The sequence below is a fragment of the Zeus faber genome (genome assembly GCF_960531495.2).
Source record: "Zeus faber genome assembly, chromosome: 5".
Lineage (NCBI taxonomy): Eukaryota > Metazoa > Chordata > Actinopteri > Zeiformes > Zeidae > Zeus > Zeus faber.
In genome coordinates this window covers 24329543-24348620 of record NC_137192.1, presented here as the reverse complement: position 1 = coordinate 24348620, position 19078 = coordinate 24329543, and the positions used below count along the sequence as shown (strand labels likewise).

Below are 19078 nucleotides of genomic sequence, written 5' to 3'. Positions count from 1 at the left end.
TTGTTGTGTTCCATCTGTGCTGTCGCTCGACACTCTTCTGGGGATTGTATCGAGAAAGTCATTCATCATCGGCTAAAGGCCCCAAAGTGTTTTCTGCTCGGACTACAGATAGTGTGTGTGTGTGTGTGTGTGTGTGTGTGTGTGTGTGTGTGTGTGCGTGTGTGTGCGTGCGTGTGCGTGTGCGTGCGTGTGTGCGTGCGTGGATAGTTTCTGTGGAGCTATTAAAAGACTCTTACTCTCTTGGCTGCCGTATCACTTTTCAAACGCACGCACAGAGTCAACGTAGTCAACGCATGATGAAGAGCCAAGAGTCCGTGTGATCAGTGATTCTCAAAGGATCCTCAGTGTGATGCGCATTAGACCCCAGCCCATTTGATGAGATTTAGTTTTCTGGGGCCCCCGCATCTCAGAAGATTTTTATTGTTGGATACGATTTAGTTCAAACTTCCACACATGTATATACTATGATGGTGCTAACGTCTTAGAAATCAAATAACGCTGACGTTACGGTAACTATTAATCATTGGGCTGCCCCCCTGGAACCCCTTGAGGGACCCCTGGGGGGGCCCCGCGGAAGCCCGCGTTGAGCACCACTGTCTTGGGTAATACCAGAGAATTCCTGTAAAAGTTTTCTTTTTTTTGTTTTTTTCTCTTTTGGCCACAATGCCATCGTAGGTCAACATTTTGAGTTAAGCCCTCGGTCTCGTGACACGGATCCTCTGACGTCCGTCGGCGTCCGAGACGTGTTTGTCCGAGGAGTCGCCTCAGAATCTCACCCGCCGAGGGGGAAGAAATCACGGCGAGTGCGGTTTTTTAATCGTCCGTCAGCTGGGTGTGAGTTCGTGGAGTCACAGAGGGATTGTCAGCGGAGTGTGTTTTTATTTTTATTCTTTTTTTTTTGGTTTGGGGGGGGGGGAGTCCCTCGGACATCCAGTGACTTGTTTACAGCGGCACTTCGCTGCGGTTGCTCCGCCTGGACGAGTCTCCTCTGCCGTCGTGGCCGCTCGCCTTGCCGGAGCCGTCTTCTGCCTCGAGGACCAGGGAATGGCTGCTCTTGTCTCGGTCGTGATCTGTGGAGCAGCTCTGCTCGTTTCTATTCGAAAGATAGAAAAACTGTGTTTATAACCAAATGGCAGCATATCCATCCGGGGGAAATGAACCGTTGGCTGAAAACAATTTAAAAGTGTGAAGATTAGATTGACGGAACGCTTTGAAGGCATTGCGCCACACTCCACGAGTCATATTATCGTGTCACTGTATCTGCATCTATTGCCGAACAAGAGTAGAAATACTCATTTATCTTAACCTGCGCCTTATTTTTTATTTATTTAAATTTGTCGATTGCCCCCTGCCTAACTTTTCTTTCCCGGACGCCCTGCTTGGGTTTGGAAAATCTCCCCACTTCTGAGATCTCGAGGTTGGAGTACATATAGTACATATACCCAAGTAGGTACTCTATATCAAACATGAATATCTAAGCAGTAACAGTGAATTCGCTGCCGGGTCAGATACCTGTCTTGGTTTTCCTTGGCCGAAGTGCAGTCCTCGAAGATCTTCAGCATTGTTTCTGTGCGGTCGTCATGATGCTCTTTAGGTCCCTGAAACCTGGGAATGGAGGTTTAGACATGCTTGGAGTTGAGTTTTAAGTTTTTATTGAAATCTAAAAATCCAGTATCCGTGCAGTACCTGTACCTGGGCTCCAGCCTCTCTTTGACCTTGGCGATGGACAGGATGTAGGGGCTGATCTGCCGGGCGATGGTGGTCAGATAGGAGTTCTCCTGCTTCAGCTGCAGCAGATCATGAAGCTGGGCTGGAATAAAGCGGAGGGAGACGAGAGAGAGAGAGAGAGAGAGAAAGAGAGATTCTGAACGCCTAAGTCACAACATCAGAAAAACGGCAAATGGCCAATGAAATGGGATTTCTTTTTTTGCAAGGGATATTTTTTAGGTCTTTGTTGAAGGTGCACCTTCGTAGATCTCCTGCTCATTAGTGACCCTCTGGAACGTCTCATCCCAGATCTGTGGAAGGAAGACAGCCGTGAGCAGAGTGATACAAGAAGCATCAGCCTGTTGATGGGATATCTTGACATCTTTGGGTGGGTGTTATGCTGGAATAAACTCCCATTTCTGTGTTTATGTTCTCCTATAAAACCCCTGTGAGGGTTTCTCATTGGAGCTAAGTGACACTGCATGAAGCAGACCGGCTCACCACTTGGTTATCACATTGTTCCATATGAGGAATTCTATAGCTGATTTATGGTGCTTCACGTGTTTTAGAAAACGTGAGTGATATGGGCCATGAAGAGCGCACCTCCTCGAACATCACCCGCATGGTCTCCACAGCCGAGTGCTGGACGCCGATCTGGCTGTCGATGTGCAGCGAGCGGTCCAGGATCTGTCCCATGGTGGTGGTGTTGATGATGGAGTGGTGCTTGGTCAGGTCCCTGTGGAGCTCCTGGACCTGGTCCTTTAAGCCCTGAATCTCCGTCTGCAGGGTCTGGATCCGAGTCATAATCAATGTCAAGTGCTCAGATTTCGTGGTTCGTGTGGCGAGATGTGATATCTCCTTGGAACCATGGTGCAGTCGTTGCATGTTTGTTGATCTCTCGTTGGCTTTGTCTGAGCTCACGCATTTGTATGTAGGAAGTATCACTACTAATTAAGCGTCTTGTACCTATTTTATTCCTTGTACTTAAACTGTTTTATTCTATACTAAGCGAACCTGGGCCACAAGGACCTTTTATTTTGCCTGCAAGAGATTTTAGGGAAGAATATAGACGAATAATAATTATCATAAAATATGTATGTTTATTATTATTATTATTATTATTATTATTATTATTATTATCATTCAAATAAATGGCCAATATGTATAATCAATAAATCAATCATAATTTTCCAATATCCTGAATGCCTATGCTGCTGCCTCCTCCACTCTAAAGTCACTCAATGTGATTTACCATATTTGCCCTGTTGAACAATTTAAATAAATCTTATCCCTTGTGAAAAAAAACCCCACTTTTGAACTCCAGTGGGATCCCACAGCAATTCTAAAGTATTTCTATTAAAGGGGATGACCGACGGAAGCATTGCACCAAGCGCGCCGCCGCTGGTCATTTGAGACTCAGTTTCCCTAAATGGGTTTGGCATGTTTGGGTTATTTGCTTCACTGAGATCAAGTGTCTGGCATTACAAGACAGAAAATCGAAATGGAAGATAAGGCCCAGGACAAAAATGAAAATACATTATTTATGGTTTAGTTCCACACTCAAAATCTTGTTCATTATGAATGAGCTTGTAAAGGACCAAATCTTGGGGTTTTCTGAACATGTTGTGTGTTGTTTGCAATGAAGAGATCCACAGACCGCCATTCGGGTTCAGAGCCGTTCCTCCAGTGGAAAAGGTTTGGACAAACCTGGTTCACACCTGATTTACATCTGGTTTACACCTGATTTACACCTGATTTTACTGCTGCAACAACCACATTTCCCCTCTGCAATCGATAAAGTTCTCATCTTATCTCATCTGTGGTATGGCTTACCATTGTTGGTCATCAGTTATTCTCAACCTTTTTCACGTCAATGACCCTCAATTGGATATGAATAAGGCCCACGTTTGATACGATTTTGTCTCTGGGACCCCAAACTGTGAAGACTTTTATTATTAGATAATATTTAGTCCAAACTTCCATATCTATCTCTACTATAGTAGAAAATATGATCAAAACAGTCATTATTGTACATTATTCAATGGGGCTAAGGTCTTCCAATGAAATATTATTGAAGTTTAACTATTAATAATTTTGCTGCCGACACCCTCCAACCTCTTGAAGGACCCTTGGGGGGACCCCACGTTGAGAACCGCTGATCTATGATACTCAATGAAGTTGAACTGTTTATCATTTTGATGGGGACCCTCTGGAACCTCTATCACACCTGCCGGGGGGGACCCCAGACCCCACGTTGAGAACCACTGAGCTAGTCGACTCGGCTTAATTTATTACCGCACTCTTTTAAAAGGACACACACACACACACACACACACACATACACACACACACACACATACACACATACACACACACACACACACACCGCTCACCTTGTAGGAGTTCTCGTAGTTTCGGCAGTGCTCTGTGAAGGGCGTGTCCCCGCCCTCGGCCAGCAGCACCTTGGTGCAGATGTAGCGGTGGTGGGTGGCCCTCCGCCCCAGGGTGGAGCCCCCCTGCATGTCGGTGAGTGACGGGGATTGACACAGCACAGAGAGTGGGGACTGGAGCCTGAGGTGGGAATCAATGTAAGATATTGATTTTTAGACTGAATTTATGATTCCAGTCTGTTTTTAAACGAATGTTTAAAAGAATCATAAATTCAGTCTAAACCGTCTACTGTATGGACCTTGAATGTTGGGTTATATATTGTGTATTACCGTTTATTATTGTTATTTTTTAAGGATTATTTTTGTTCATTGTTCATTTTTAGGTCTATTGAATATATATTGTCATTTTTTCTTGTGTCTGGTTATTATTTTTCTAATTTATTGTATATTGCCAGGCTTTCTCTTTGTTTGTTGAAGTTTAGATTTATTGCCAATTTCACATTTTTTTATTCAACTTATTTGCATTTTTACCTTTTTATACATCAGTTATAGTGATGATAGTTCATAGCGAAGAGACAGAACAAAATGCATGATCCTAGTCACGTTAGAAAATCTTTGTGCTTCAATTTCAGTTCTGACAAAAATATTTTGTGGTGTAATCCAGCATGAAAAACAAATTGTGACATACTGTGAAATACAACGGTCGGCCAGAGTTACAGTTATCTGCTTCTTGAAGATTTGCCCTCTTTATTAACTGTTCTAGATTCTATGTTATCCTCCCTGAAACAGTTTTGAGTTTTTTTTAAACAAATTGCAGTATGGAATGGACAGGGGAGGCAGTGCAGGAGCATTTGTGCTGGAAATGCGTGCCGCTGAAACACCTCTTTGCAATCTGAGGAATTTCACACAATAGTTTTGGCCGCGTGGCAAACAGTTGGGACGAGTCTTTTGTTTCCAAGCTTTCACCAGGAGCTGGAGAAGCAGCCTAAAATAACTGCTGGTCAGAGCAGGAACCTGGTGGATGATCTTGGATGGTTTGGTTTCGGGTATTTGAAGGACAGCGCCAGTGTTTCTGGCATTTGTGCCTGTGTGGGTTTTTCTACATCGATTCCAGTCACCAGAGCCATGCATTTCTTTTATAAATAACTGATTTTTACCACCACAAAGTTGGAAATATTAGGCTCTTTTTAAAAACTGTACGTAAGCCAAAAGTGATGCATTATTATCCAAACTAAAATACATTCTCGGCAATAGAACCTGCGTAGTTTTTCAGCTGGACTAGGGTTAACCCAAAGCCTTTTTAAAAAGCTGGAGCCACACATTTTGAAAAACACTAAATATGCGCGTGCATATGCTTTTCTAATGATCTCCCACTTCCTTCCGTTGGTCCAATGTGGCACCAGTGGAACCAGCCGTGTTGTTCGGGTGTTTTCCCCGTTGACTCTCGGGTTTTTTCGGCAGGTCTATTTGGTTTCAGGCGTCAGCTCCCACAGTGACTCTCGCCCAGATATATGTAAATGTGAAAACCTCATCACTTCCCAAGTGGCTCGGTAGTGATTCCCGTTGTCACATTTTTAATCGGGGCCTGGTAGGACGAGAGCGAGCGAGCGAGCGAGAGAGAGAGAGGAAGAGAGAGAGAGAGAGAGAGAGAGAGAGAGCGTTTTCAAACTTTTACCTACTGTACTTTTTACAATGAAATAATCCCACAGCACTATACCACTAAAAAAAAGTAGTTCTAAGTAGAGTAGAACTGTGCTTACTGATTCGTTCGTAGCGAACAAATCCTTGAAATGACTCGGGATTCGGGAGTCACTCCAAAAGAGTGGGCGAACCAGTCGACTCACAAACTGAACATATTCACTGAACTAAATCTAAGTCTGGGGAAAAACAGGTCGAGGCATTTGGCATAACCCATACTGGATGTGACTGATTAACTCTTTTTTTATTCTGCCAAAATGAAGAACTTTGAAATCCATACGCGAACCGACTCCTCCGCCTCTCGTTCATGGTTTAGGAAGTCCTCCCTCGCTCACCGCGCGTGACACCAACTGAACCAAATGAACCAAGCTTCGGAAAATGGAACCGGGAACCGGATCTCGACAAAAGAGTCGAACACTTCATCACTGCTCACAGGTCCCACCTTCACAGTGAAACTTGTTCTGATCAACACAGAGCTGCCTTTCTGGCTGCTACTGATGAATTAGAAGGATTAGTGCAGCCTTGCAATTTTGATCTGACAAAACAAGAACTTCCATTCCCTCTGTGTCTATTATGTCCATGTCTAGTTTTTCCCAGTGGAATTGTAATTTTTTTGTTCGCAAGCGGTTGAGAAACACTGCAGGAGAGTAACACCCACACATGTAGCTCCAGATGGACGGTCTCATCAACCACACTCAACCGTCTGCGGACGCACAACGTTGATATTCCCCGCCCTGCGGCCGAGCCCCGGGGGGTTGGGTGTCAGCTCGGCACCGTCTCCCCCAGGAATACGGAGCGAGAAACAAAAGCAGGAATGGGGCGGACTTAAGGCGCATTGTTGTATTGGCTTTTTCCCAGAACGTCGAACCTGCCGGTGCAGTGTTCCCCTCCCTCTCGCCTCCCGCATTTCTTTCCTCTGAGCATCCAGGCTCTGTTCCACCGGCAGCGATGCCAATTATAGAGTTTCGCCGTGTTAAGTCAGTGGTATCATTGGCACGTAACAAAGCTGCCGCTCTCCTCCGCTCCGCCCGTGTCCACGGAAGATTAATCCCGGAGAGTTCTGTGAAATTTCGATTTAGGAGGAGCTCGTGCCAAGCCAGCCAGCCCGAGGGCCCGAACGGGGATCTTTGCCCGTTTTGATGGGGACGCCGCGAGACAAGTCGGTGACAGTTGGTCCAGATAGGGAGTTGGATACAAGAACACATGTATCCACTTGGGGAAAAACTCCTTACCAAGTAAGTCCGACCCCCCACCTGAACCTCAAAGGGCCCCAAAGGCATCAGTGGCATCAATAGAAACTCACTACGGACATTGGAGATCGATACCGGGACGCAGAACACAATACCTGAACCTTTCTGCCCCCGCGTGAAGCAACACGTTCCTATTGATTTTCACTCCATAAATTCACTTATTCCTCAATTCAAGTCATTGTCCGCTGCATTTTCTTGACATAGAATGTCCTTAAAGACAAGAGAGCAGAGAATGTAGCGTTTAAAAAGAGCCGTCGCCCGGTGTTTCCCACTGACTCCCAACTCGGACAAGTCTTTCCCTGTCGCTCGCCAACGTATGCGAGTCAGTTCAAAATGAGAAGTCATGGAGTCGCACGGAGTTACCTGGGTTCTGAGCCGAGGATCCGACGGCCTCGGGGTCCGTGACCAACGGCAGAACTCAGCAAAGTCTCAAGCTGAAATGTGAAATGCGTGCAGGCATCGCCTCCTCCTTCTTTTGAGCGCCAAAGCCTCGACGCCAGTGGTTTGGAACAGAGCGTCCGCTGCTACCCCACTATCAGGGGCTGCTGTGAGTGGCCAAAACTGGACGACTTCATCTCTGAGACTTCTATGAAATTGTGATTAAAAATAGTTGCCGGGCGGTCGGTCGGTCGGCCCAGAGAAAAAAAAAAAACAGTCCCTGCCCACTTTGAGGCTGCGGTGGACGGGTTGGACCGGAGTGGGTGTCAGTATGTCGGGTGGGAGGGCGGGGGGCGGTGGCGGGTGTGGAGGAAGGTGCAGACCTGTGAACAGTTGCGAGTGATTGATGTGGAAAAAAATCCGCTCGGACAGCGTGTGTCGGCGGACGAGGCGACGAGGAGGAGACGCGGGGGCCTCCCGCTGTGAAAGACCCCGACGGAGGGGCCCCGAAGGTCCGCGACACCGCCGCTCTGATCGGAAACAAAGTGGAACATGGAGTTATTCTCCCGGTTTATTCTCCTTTTAGGTTCCTTGCCAGGAACGTGCCAGATGGCTGGCTGTCGGGGCGTGCGGCAAATAAATAGAATTATTCAACGCTACAATCGCCTTAGCGCGCGGCGCGACGCCAGCGATTCATGGCTTGGCGCAGGGCGGCCCGATCCAAGCGGGGATGGCTAATATGCAGAGCACACAACATCTCCTTCCGTCAAATCTGAAACACACACACACACACACACACACATACACACTAGATTGGACCGCTCATCCATCCATGAATAAATCGATGGAGGAATCAATCCGTCCATTCCCCCTGGACACTTGCCCAATGGGAGGACGAGGAGGAAACTCAAAGCGAGGACGGCAGAACACAAAAATGTCACCACTTCCTCACTACTTCAAGCGGGCCGACGACCAGAGCGAGAATTTCACAGAATGACACTGAAGGTATTTTGGGATTGAGCAGGTCCAATTCTGTTAAAGGACCGACCGGGGATGGATGGATGGATGGATGGATGGAAGAGGAACCTGCTTGGCTTCATGCGCTAAAATCCACTCAATATCCAGACTTTTTTGTAATACCTACATTCTTTGTGAAATCATTCAACTTCCCTAAATGACATTATGTCATTTAAGGCTTTTGTCCAAAGCAACTTACCAGAAGTATATTGTGTGAGTAGTATCAAATGGCAGTCACAGCTAGTAAAGGGTAAAGGGGCAGGATCCTCCTGCGATAGACATGTCTGTGCAAGCGAATAATGCTATCGCCTCAATATAATACTGTTGATACAACCATTAAACTTGCAGAAAAGTGTCTCCTATCACCACGTCTCATCTGAGCCACACCCTACATATTGTATATTAGAGTGTTTCGTCGGAGGCAGTACCGTAATTGAAGGGTTGATCCTTAAGGTTATTTTGATCCGAGGAAATCCCATGTTTGATATTCATCGCATATTTATTTAGCTGCCTCTTTATTAGAAACAGCCATTTCATGTATTTGCGTGATGCTGTTTCCATTGTTGGTGGCGTGGTCCGCCACTGCAAGAACGCAAAGCTCAGGCACGTGGAATCCACCGAGCACAGACAATCTTATGGATCGCCACATTGAGGCTGGTTAGGCCCCCGGCAGTGCACTTTAAAATACTATACATTTATATTTAAACGTTACTCATGCCCTGTTACAATAACGGCCTTTTTAAATGCATCCATCACCCCATGGTCATCAGCTGTGCTTCTAGCGAGGCTGGAGCAACTCTAACGTTCCCCAAAAGTGCTCAAGCTCCCCCTCGCCGGGTCGGACGACCTGAGTAACATAATCAGACATAAAACATCAGCGTCCAGAGCCCAAAAAACAGACGAGACGGAGTTTGGCCACCTGTTCCCACCAGGTACCACCTGACCAGTGAGAGCCTTTTGGGGATTTTCACTTTGGGCCCGTCCAGCGTGTGAAGTCTTCTGACCCTGAGTCTCCACAGGTGTTTGGAAGACGCCCAAAATACCATCGACTTCACAATCGGAGGAGCGTGACGGCGACGCGGACAACGACCGCTGCGCTGTGCTCTGCTTATAAGGTCCAACGATAATTGTCCAATTTATAACCCACGCACAGAGGGAGGCAAGGCCAGATTTATTCATATGCCTATTTATTTATATTTTAATTCATACCGTTCTGTCTTTTGTTTTCATGTTTCTTATGTGAACAAGAGGACAAAATAAAGTTAAAGTAAGTTCATTGTATGTGAACTGTGCACTGAAAACCAAGACTGGCACACAACACTCAGTGTGCTCAGGCCTTTCCCGGTTTTTATACCTATCTTACCATATTAGCATATTACTGCTATGCTTTCATTCTTCTTTGCTTTTATACCTTCTGTAAAGCACTTTGAAATGTGCTAAAAAAAAATCCGTTTTCCCTGCCTTGCCTTATTTTATTAAAAAAAATAAAAGTATATATTAAAAAAGAAAAGAAAAGAGTATAGTCAGTCAACTGTGGACTATTCCATTTATGGGATTTTTTACATTTGTTTTGAATTTACAAATCTATTTGGCCAGCACCCCATCATAAAGAAATCACGTATTGTTTTTGATTTATATTCAATATGGCTCCAAAGTGAAGTGATATCTACTCCAATCCTGCCCACGGTGAGTTCACCCACACCTCCCATCCATGTAGAGCCCGCAGCAGGGTTGTTCAACCGGCAGCCCGCGGCCCAAATGTGGCCCATGTATTAATGCCGATGAGCTCTCCGAATACACGTACATGTGTAATGCGATGGATACATTCATTTCAGGAATACCTGCAGGGTATTCGGAAATCTGGCCCCCAACACAATGTAGGGAGACAGCGCCGGCCTGCCGGGGGGGGGGGGGTGGTATTTGTACAGGGTCTTACCGAGTCGCGATGCTGGCGGACCCCGCCACGGAGGGCAGGCAGCGCTGTCCAATCAGCAGCAGGGATTCCAGGCAGCGGGCAAACTCGCTCCTGTAGTCTGTGTTGATCTGATGGGAGACCGAGAGAGAGACACGCACACTGGGATCACTGGGGCCACTGGCGCCGAGGGGAAGCGATGGATTAGCGCTAATGCGGCTGGATCACGTGGGATAAAAGAGAGAATATGGCGGCGTATCGTATTACTTCATTTGTGCAAACGCGATCACAGATAATGATCGTAAGTGAGAAGCGAGGATCAGTCGGGTTGTGGTTGATTTGTGTGTAATCAGGATTTCAGGATCAGATCATGAAAATAATTGACCGTCATATGACCCAGGTTAGATTTAAGAGAATAGCCATTTATTTTTTGCTAACAATATAAATTTTCATTTATTACTGTTTATTTTTTTTAATTATGATGAAAGGTTTTGCTATTTGCTATTATGAAAGCATGCTATTTTGAGAAGAACAATTCTGACTGTTATACCTCGTATTTTGGCAGGTTTTGCATGTTTCTCCATTTATAAAATCATTCTATTTTAAGACCTATTGTTTATGAAGGTTTTTCCAGAAGACTACTTTTTTTCAACTCCAATTACATGAAGGCTATATTTTTCTTGTTGCGGTCAAAATTCGATTTTTGCAATTCTTTGTTTTGGCTCACATTTTTGTCTGCATTTGGTGTGATTTTTAAAATTTTGAATTCTGAATTTAACTAATTCTGAATGTCTTGACATGGGCGTAATCCAAAAGTCTCAAATATTCCGTTCAGATTACTTTTGGTAACCCAGTAACTAATCACAAATATTCCCATGTAGCTTGCATTCAGTGACTATAATCAAATGAGCATTTTCTGAAATGTAATCCGATTTGGGTTGTTTTCACTCCAGAGCAGCGGTCCCCACCTTGCTGCTCTGCACGGGCCTCAGTCGGTGTGGAAGCTTCACGATCCTCTGCAGACGCTCCATCAGTTGCTGTGGGATGTGAGAGGATTCACATTTAGGGATTGTTAGGCAATGTGACAGTTATTAAGAAGAAAGACAATGCAGGGAAGAAAAGTCAGCATGCGGGTTTATTTTATTTTGTGCATTTTGGGTGACATGATGGTCAAATCCAAGACTCCATTGAAACAAGGAAATAATTTGCAGAGGAATTCTTATTCTTACCTTGTTTTCAATATATTTCATCATTCTAATTACCGGTATTTTATTATTGTACTTTATAAATGCAACCTGCTTTGCTTTTATTGTCACTATTTGATGGCCTTCTTTTAATGTCAAGCACTTGTGTATGAAAGCTGCTATACAAAGGTTATTATTATTAGGGGACCATCCCCCAGGGATTCATTTTATTCTCCTTGGCACTTAACGGGCTAAAACTGTCTGGAACAGAACAACCGCCGCAGCTACAGACACAGTTGAGATGTCGTCAGAACCGGGACGCCGCAGACATCTCGTGGTTCACGTTTCTTCCAAATCGATCGACATACGGAGCAGGAATTAGTGAAAAACCAACAAAATTTGGTCGGAAGCAGCCGAGCGTTCGTGCATCAGTGACAAGCCAACGTTTGAAAAGTTACGGGTGGGTGGTGGAGCGAGATGATATTTACAGTAATACGCTTCGTGACGTCATCATCCAGTTCGCGATGAATGTGCAGGTTAAATGTGCAGGTTAAATGTGCAGGCTGTCGCTAAGAACATCCCTTCGCGCCGTGCAAGCTGCGTGGTGTGGACTCCACCGCTCCGTAGTGGTAACAAACTGCGCGCACGTCTTACCTGCTTGACGTCGGTGGGGCATTTCGTTTGAGATTTTATTCTCTTGCCCTTTTTGAAATTATAAAGGCATTCTGTTCGCCTCGAACCTGGTGCCGTACACCTCCTGCCTCCTGGAGCCAGTCCTAACACGCAAACTGAGGGAGTCGCAAACAGTCTAAAACATATTTCGCGTTTGTGTCCTCACAGATGGAGTTCGCTTGCAGCTGCAGAGCAACGGGAACGAATCGTGTCCGTTTTACTTTAGTCCCAAAGGTTAAAAAAAGTTGATGAAATGTCTCTGAGGGACATGCAGTGTTTAGTCCGATTGAATGGAACTGTGTTGTTGGGAACGTCCACACGGAGTGATTTCCTTCCACGGAGACACAGTGAGGCAGGACTTTGTGGACTACAGGTAGTAGACAGCCACCTCGTAGTTTTTATGGTAATGTCCTAACACACAACAAGTGTATCGTCTTGTATTAGTAATTCAGCGTGTCACCAGGACTCGGAAAACTCGGATCACCGGGTCATTGCGTGAGTCGATGCTGCGTTCAATGGAAACTCTGAAAGTTGTAACTTGTTTGAGTAGTAATGCTGATGTAAATACAAGCAACAGCACGAACTGATGCTACGTTCCACGGGAACTCGGAGAATTTGTAATTGGTGTCAATAATAGACCCTGTGTATTGCTGCCTGCACCTATATATAATATTATTATTATTATTATTATTATTATTATTATAAAGAACTTCAAAGGCCTTTGCGCAGGATGGACAAGTCTCTACCGTTTCTTCACCAGTCTCCGCCGAGGCAAAGTGGAACAGGAAGTGACGTAAAGGTCATATCGATTTTGATTTAGCTGCTCAGACTGAGGTCACATCGCTAATCTGATTATAATCTGATATAGATCTGATTTAGGATCATGTATACCGACAAAATGTACTTATGGTGAGATGATTTTGGCGTCTAAAGGCGTCTCACAGCTAATTTACATAATGTAAGGTCACATTCGAAAAAGATCAGATTCCATGTGATTTTCACTTTTCATATTGGTTAAAAAATAAGAAAACATCGACTTAAAAGAGATCTGTGTCGCATGTAAAGTGGAAACTTCAGATCTGGGCCACGATACCTGCAGCGTGCAGCAGCCTTAATGAGCCGTTTCATCACACGCTGGGAGATACACACAGAGACTGTATCTAGAGGGAAAACGCATTTTGGTTCAGCGGAACCTCTTTGGAAACTAAACTCTTCCAGTTGTCCGAAGCAACAATCAGATTAAAAAAAAAAAAAAAAGAGTTCCGTCCTCCTCTGATCTCAAAATGACCCCTTTACCAAAGCGCATGGTACTCACGTAGCCCATGTCCAGGAACTCAAACTTGTTGGCCGAGCTGAGGAAAGCGGAGCACGTGACCAGATGAACCTTTCAGGCATAAAAAAAAAATATATATATATATTTATATATATATTTAAGACTTGACAAATGTATCTTCAATAACATGAAGGCTGTATGAATGCTTTTCTGGCATGTTTTTTTTTTTGGGTTATACTTTTGTATACATTTGGTGTGATTTTTAATTTTATTTTTTAAATACAAAAAATTTTTTTCTTACATAACTTGCTGGAGAAGGGAGTTAGTAATCTAGAGAGTAATCCCGAATTAATCTACTGTAAGTATTGTGTTTTGATTACTTTTGGTTACCCAGTAATCAACTACAAATATTGTCATGTCCAGGAAAAGTTCTTGGCAGAGCATGTTACCAGATGAACCTTTTTGGCAGAATAAAAAAAAAAAAAGAATCAGTAGAAAATCTGTAAAATCTGTAGAAAATCAGGAAAGTAAAATCAGTCAAATCATGCTGCACTGGGTTTACATCATTCTGTCTCTTACATAAAGAAAATAGAAGTGACCCAAGAAATAAAGCGTAAAAATGTGGTAACAAACAATAGCTAATGAAATAAGCAGAACAGTGGACCAGAAAGATGAACCTTAAGATAATAAAAAATGGTAATGTACAATCAACTTCATGATAAACGACCAAAAAAAACGAAAATATAAAAAAAGTAAAAACATAAAAATGAAAAATACCTAAAACATTTTTTTTATAAAAGGTAATCTCCAAAAATAAAATATACCTAAGTCCTATACAATAACTTACAACTTAACCAATGTATCAGGGTCTCAGATATGGGCCTTCCCACAATGCACCTTGATGAGCTGTCTATTCATTTCAGTGTGTTTTCTCAACAGGTAATGAGCGTCTTAGGCCATCTTTTTCAGATTTTCCACTTCATAAATATCCCCGTCTCCTACCTGGAGGGTCGGCAAGAGAGCGGCGAGGTGAGACAGCTGCTCCTTCAGTGCCCTCTCCTTCTCCTCGTGTTGGCTACGCACACACACACACACACACACACACACACACACACACACACACACACACACACACACACACACACACAGACAGACATACATGTAGTGTTACACACACACACACACACACAACCTAATCTATCTGCCTTCTCTCGTAACAAACACACACGCACAAAGGGTCGAACAGACAGACCTTGACAAAAATAGCCTTTAACGCCCTTCTGGGAAGCAAGCCTGTGGGCCATTTCCAGGCAGTGCTGTGTGTGGGGATAGTGGATGCCGAGCACCAGAAATCTCATTTAAGAGCGCAATCCAATGCACTGACGTGAACACACAAACTATATCTATCTCTTTGTGTCTCAAACACACACACCAACACATGCGGACGAGCGCACACACACACACACGCGCGCGCGCGCACGCACGCGCGAACCAAGTGCTCACAAATGAAAGTTGAAGAAGAAATGGAAGCTGCAGGGTAAAGAGTTTCCAAATGGTCTCCATACAGGGATATAGGGAGGATTGGATTTTTTTTATGGTCTAAAAATGTTTACAGATGAGATTATTATTGTCTCTATCAGATAACATAGAGATCATATCAGATCTTGTCAGGTTGATTGTTTGCAGAGACTGTGGCTTAGAAAATCCCTTCAGCAGACAAATTAGAGATGAATAATATTAGTAGTTACATTTATTATTCAGATAAGATAAAACATTATTCGTCCATGTGGGGAAATTGTAATTTATTATTTTGTATGTGTGTTCAGAATAATTAATAATAACTAATAAGAGTTATTATTATCATTATTTATTTAATGGTTTCCTGAACTACCCGAAACTATTAGGGTCCCAGGTATAAGCTTTGAGGGACTCCAAATTCCCATAATTAATTAATAATGACTTTTTATTAATTAGGATTAATAACGTTTTATCTTATCTTAACCATGAATGCAAATACTAGTATTAATAATCTCTTATTTGTTTGCTCAATGGATTTTCCAAACCACAATTTCTTTAAATGGCAAGCACGCACGACGGACAAAAGTATGTTCAATGCGGTGAATTAAATACAGGCTGAGCAAATCTCTGCTTTCCTTGAATACATCACCAAGGTCCTCGATTCAAGCATTAGCGCAAAACAAGCGTTAAGCTGAGGTGATGCTGAAATAACACCGTCTACATAGAGCTTCAAATGTAAAAAAAAAAAAAAATTGATGGAGGAGATTTGATGGAGGTCAAAATCGGTAAACGTGTTTTGGACAATTCTGGAGCATTTTGCAGTAGAACTGTGTTAGTCCTGTGGGAAGCTGCATGGATGGGATGGAGGGGAAAACTGCATCCAGCACAGGGAGCTCTGTTCCTATGGGGACCAACACGACCGCAACCCACTGTACTGTATGTGTGAAAAGTGCCAAGCTGCACATTCACTCTGCTGCGGAATGCCGTTCCACTTGGAGCTCACAGAGTGCACTATGAGTCGATAGGTCAAGGTTGCCTGCACATTAGCATTGATTTGAGGTCAAACCATGGACTCGGTGCAACAATATTATCAAAAGGTGCTTTTTTTTTTTTTTACACTCAGCCTGGCTGCTGCTTACACCTAATGCTGCATCTCCTCTCCTTTCATCTTCATGGGTAAAAAAAAAACAAAAAGAATTTGGCCCTGAAAAATGTGGGTTGTGAGAGGAGAGATTATTCCAGAGCAAAGAGGATACTATTCATCACCTTGAAGCACAATGCAGCATAATACAATGAGGAAAAATATATATGCACAACAACAACAACAAAAGCCCAGTGACAGGGAGCCATTCGGTAAACCTTGTGATATTGGCTGTGCGCTAATCAAAAACATATTTTCAAAGGAACTATATTTTTGCATTTGAGTACCTCTGAGCTGCTTTCAGCAGAATCTTCTTCCTCTCAGCAAGCTTCTCCTGTAGGATTAGAGCAAAGTGACAATTCCTTCCTTTCTCTCTTTCTTTAAAGCCAAAGTGAATAAAATGGCGTTGAGCCTTGTGGTTTCTAATACATTTTCAATATTGTGGGGAAAAAAACAAAACAAGTCATATTCTTGCTCCCTGGGGTGCTGGTCTTCATCAGGCTCAGAAAAATATACAAATTGATAAACAGAGACATCTAGCGGTGAAGTGGAGGTACTGCGTTTTTCTTTTAAGAGCCACTGCTCGCGTGTTGGGAGTTTGGGAAAGAAATTAAAGCTAAATATTTGTCTGTGTCTTTTTGTTCTAAAGTGGGGGGGGGGGGGAAACAGATTGATGATGCATACTACAAAAATCTGGCAACCTTTTCAAGCTATTCAAGTTATTCTTCTTCTGAAGGATCAAACATGTGGGGAATAAAACCACGCGTCACGATGCATGATGGGCTTCGAGGAATCCAGTCCCAGAAGGCCCAGACAGGAAAAAAAAATATGGCAAAGTCGGCAGGACGTCCCCCTTTGACACCCGTCTGGTGTATTTATTTGCCCCCAATTTTTAACCCCAATGTCAACCGCACGGCTCTCGATCTCGATAAAGCACCTGCAGGTTGTTGAACAAGGTGCAGATTGCGCTCTCCTCTTCCTCCACGTTGAGACACACTTCCCCGATCATGGCCCGGAGCAAAACTATTGCCTCCCGGGCTGAAGTCTGCAGCTCCTTCACCACCTGCGAGGGGGAAGGCCCACGGGGCTCTGGCTGATCACTTAGTCAAATATTTTATGCCAGGAAAGCTGAAAACGCTCCTGGCAAAACGTGCCAGGGAATACGAAAGGACGGGCACAAAAATGGAACAGAAATATAATATTGTAATGTTATTACCGGTAATACTGTTATATTGATTTCCAATATGCCTTTGGCTTTAAATTACAATAAAAAAATATATATTAAGTAATTGTCACCACCACATATTCAGTAAATTGTTCACAATATCATAGCACTGAATCAAAGGTTGCTGAAAATAAAAATTAAAACCTTGCCAAACATGCTTTTAACCTTTAAGAAACCCAAAAGAAAAAGACATCAGTGTTTTAACAAGGAGACTTTCTCACCAAAACTGCCTGGTCCAGCATCTCGCATCCCTGCACGTAGGCTGTTTCGATATCAATGCAATGTGTCCGATTCTCCCTGTGAGGAACACAACCTTAGTTTTTCGATTCCCTCTTGAATTTGATGACCCGAATTAGTCAGTGGTATTCAAACGAGTGAAGCGCAGAGGAATTGCAAAGCACGAGAAATTTAAAAGATTAAAAAAAGGAAGGTACGCCTTTAATATACATTTTAAGGCTTAACACATGTATTGAAGTCCTACATTTTTGTGAAGTGGTTGTTATTTCCATTAGTTCATTGAAAATAATACAATTTGTTGATATTTTTATTTGTTTACATTATTTATCTTCATGATTACGATGATTTTTTAAATTAGTTCTGCACCTTCCTGCCCTATTAGGCCTAATTAATTAATTAATTAATCAAGCACGGATTAAGGTTGGATTTTTGTTGTCTGTTTTCCTGGGACACTGCTCTCAGGTCGGAGGTCGTGCAGCGTTTCCTCACACTTGCATGTCTCTGAAGCACTTGATGCACAGCATGGACTTCTTCTCCGTTGAGAACAGGATGTAGGGTTCCTCGTGGAGCGCTGTGGAGAACCGTCACAATCCTTTTCGTCAAGCATTTGATGTACAAAAAAATAAATAAAAAATAGCCCACGATAGTATTTTTTGGTATGGAGTGCTGGTGGGAACTCACAGCACTTCCTGTGTCGGGCTTTGGTGCGTTTGGCCAGAGACACAATCTCATGGTGGGAAAACATTCGGGCTTTGTGCGTGGACTCCCTGCAGGCGCTGCATAGAGGCTGGCTGCAGGTGTTACAGTAATACATCACCCCCGAGTCCTGGTTGGTTGAGAGACGGGGGAGAAGGGGAGAGACGGGTGGGTGAGGGAGAGAGACGGCGAAGAGAATGTATGTATGTGCGTCTGTCTTTTTTAAATGTCAATTACAATCTATTTTACTGTGTTTTGTCATTTTTTCTTTTAACTCGGATTATTATTATGAGGGGTCCAGCCTGTCGCAGCCGCTTATTGTCATTCTTCCGGAATGGATCTCTCAGAATTTTGAAGCCTAAAACTATCCGGAACACCAACTTCGGCATAACACATGAACACGGTCACGTCTTGTTTGAACCGCGCTGTCGCAAAGACCTCGTAATTGAAGTTGCATCCAAATCGATCCACGATATTGCAGATATTCGCAAAAAACCAACCTAATTTTGGGCGATGTTAAACAGACGAGCCAGTGCCGATGCCGAAATATGACCAACTCGGCTAAAAGTATCTGGAAGACATACCTCGCCGTGCGCTACGAGCAGGGTTGAGGTGTCGTGTAAACCGCTATGTGACGAGGATCTCGTGCGTTCAATTTCATCCAAGTCGATCCACGTGCGGAGCAGATATTCCAGAAAAAACGGAACAACTTTGATCCAAAATATTCGGTTGGTCTTGGTTAACTGACGCGTCACACGTCTCGTTCTCAAACGAACAGGG

General features: G+C 43.8%; 1 protein-coding gene across 3 annotated transcripts in view; it reads right to left on the bottom strand.

Annotated features, from left to right (window-relative positions):
* Positions 1–870: 870 nt before the first annotated feature.
* The window catches only part of rnf207a (ring finger protein 207a), a 27929-nt gene continuing 9721 nt past the window's right edge, over positions 871–19078 (bottom strand). Inside the window, exons 4-18 of one of the 3 annotated variants that reach the window (XM_080001330.1) lie at positions 18284–18428; positions 18094–18173; positions 17587–17658; positions 17078–17203; positions 16428–16474; positions 14484–14556; positions 13524–13592; positions 11321–11389; positions 10377–10483; positions 4101–4278; positions 2311–2496; positions 1967–2018; positions 1687–1810; positions 1513–1605; positions 871–1093 (exon numbers count right to left, since the gene is read on the bottom strand). In XM_080001330.1, the coding sequence (XP_079857456.1) occupies positions 943–1093; positions 1513–1605; positions 1687–1810; positions 1967–2018; positions 2311–2496; positions 4101–4278; positions 10377–10483; positions 11321–11389; positions 13524–13592; positions 14484–14556; positions 16428–16474; positions 17078–17203; positions 17587–17658; positions 18094–18173; positions 18284–18428 (1572 nt within the window). In that variant the 3' untranslated portion in view covers positions 871–942. Of the gene's footprint in view, positions 1094–1512; positions 1606–1686; positions 1811–1966; positions 2019–2310; positions 2497–4100; positions 4279–10376; positions 10484–11320; positions 11390–13523; positions 13593–14483; positions 14557–16427; positions 16475–17077; positions 17204–17586; positions 17663–18091; positions 18174–18283; positions 18429–19078 lie in introns of all 3 variants that reach the window. The other 2 variants (XM_080001328.1, XM_080001329.1) reach the window with 2 other exon arrangements.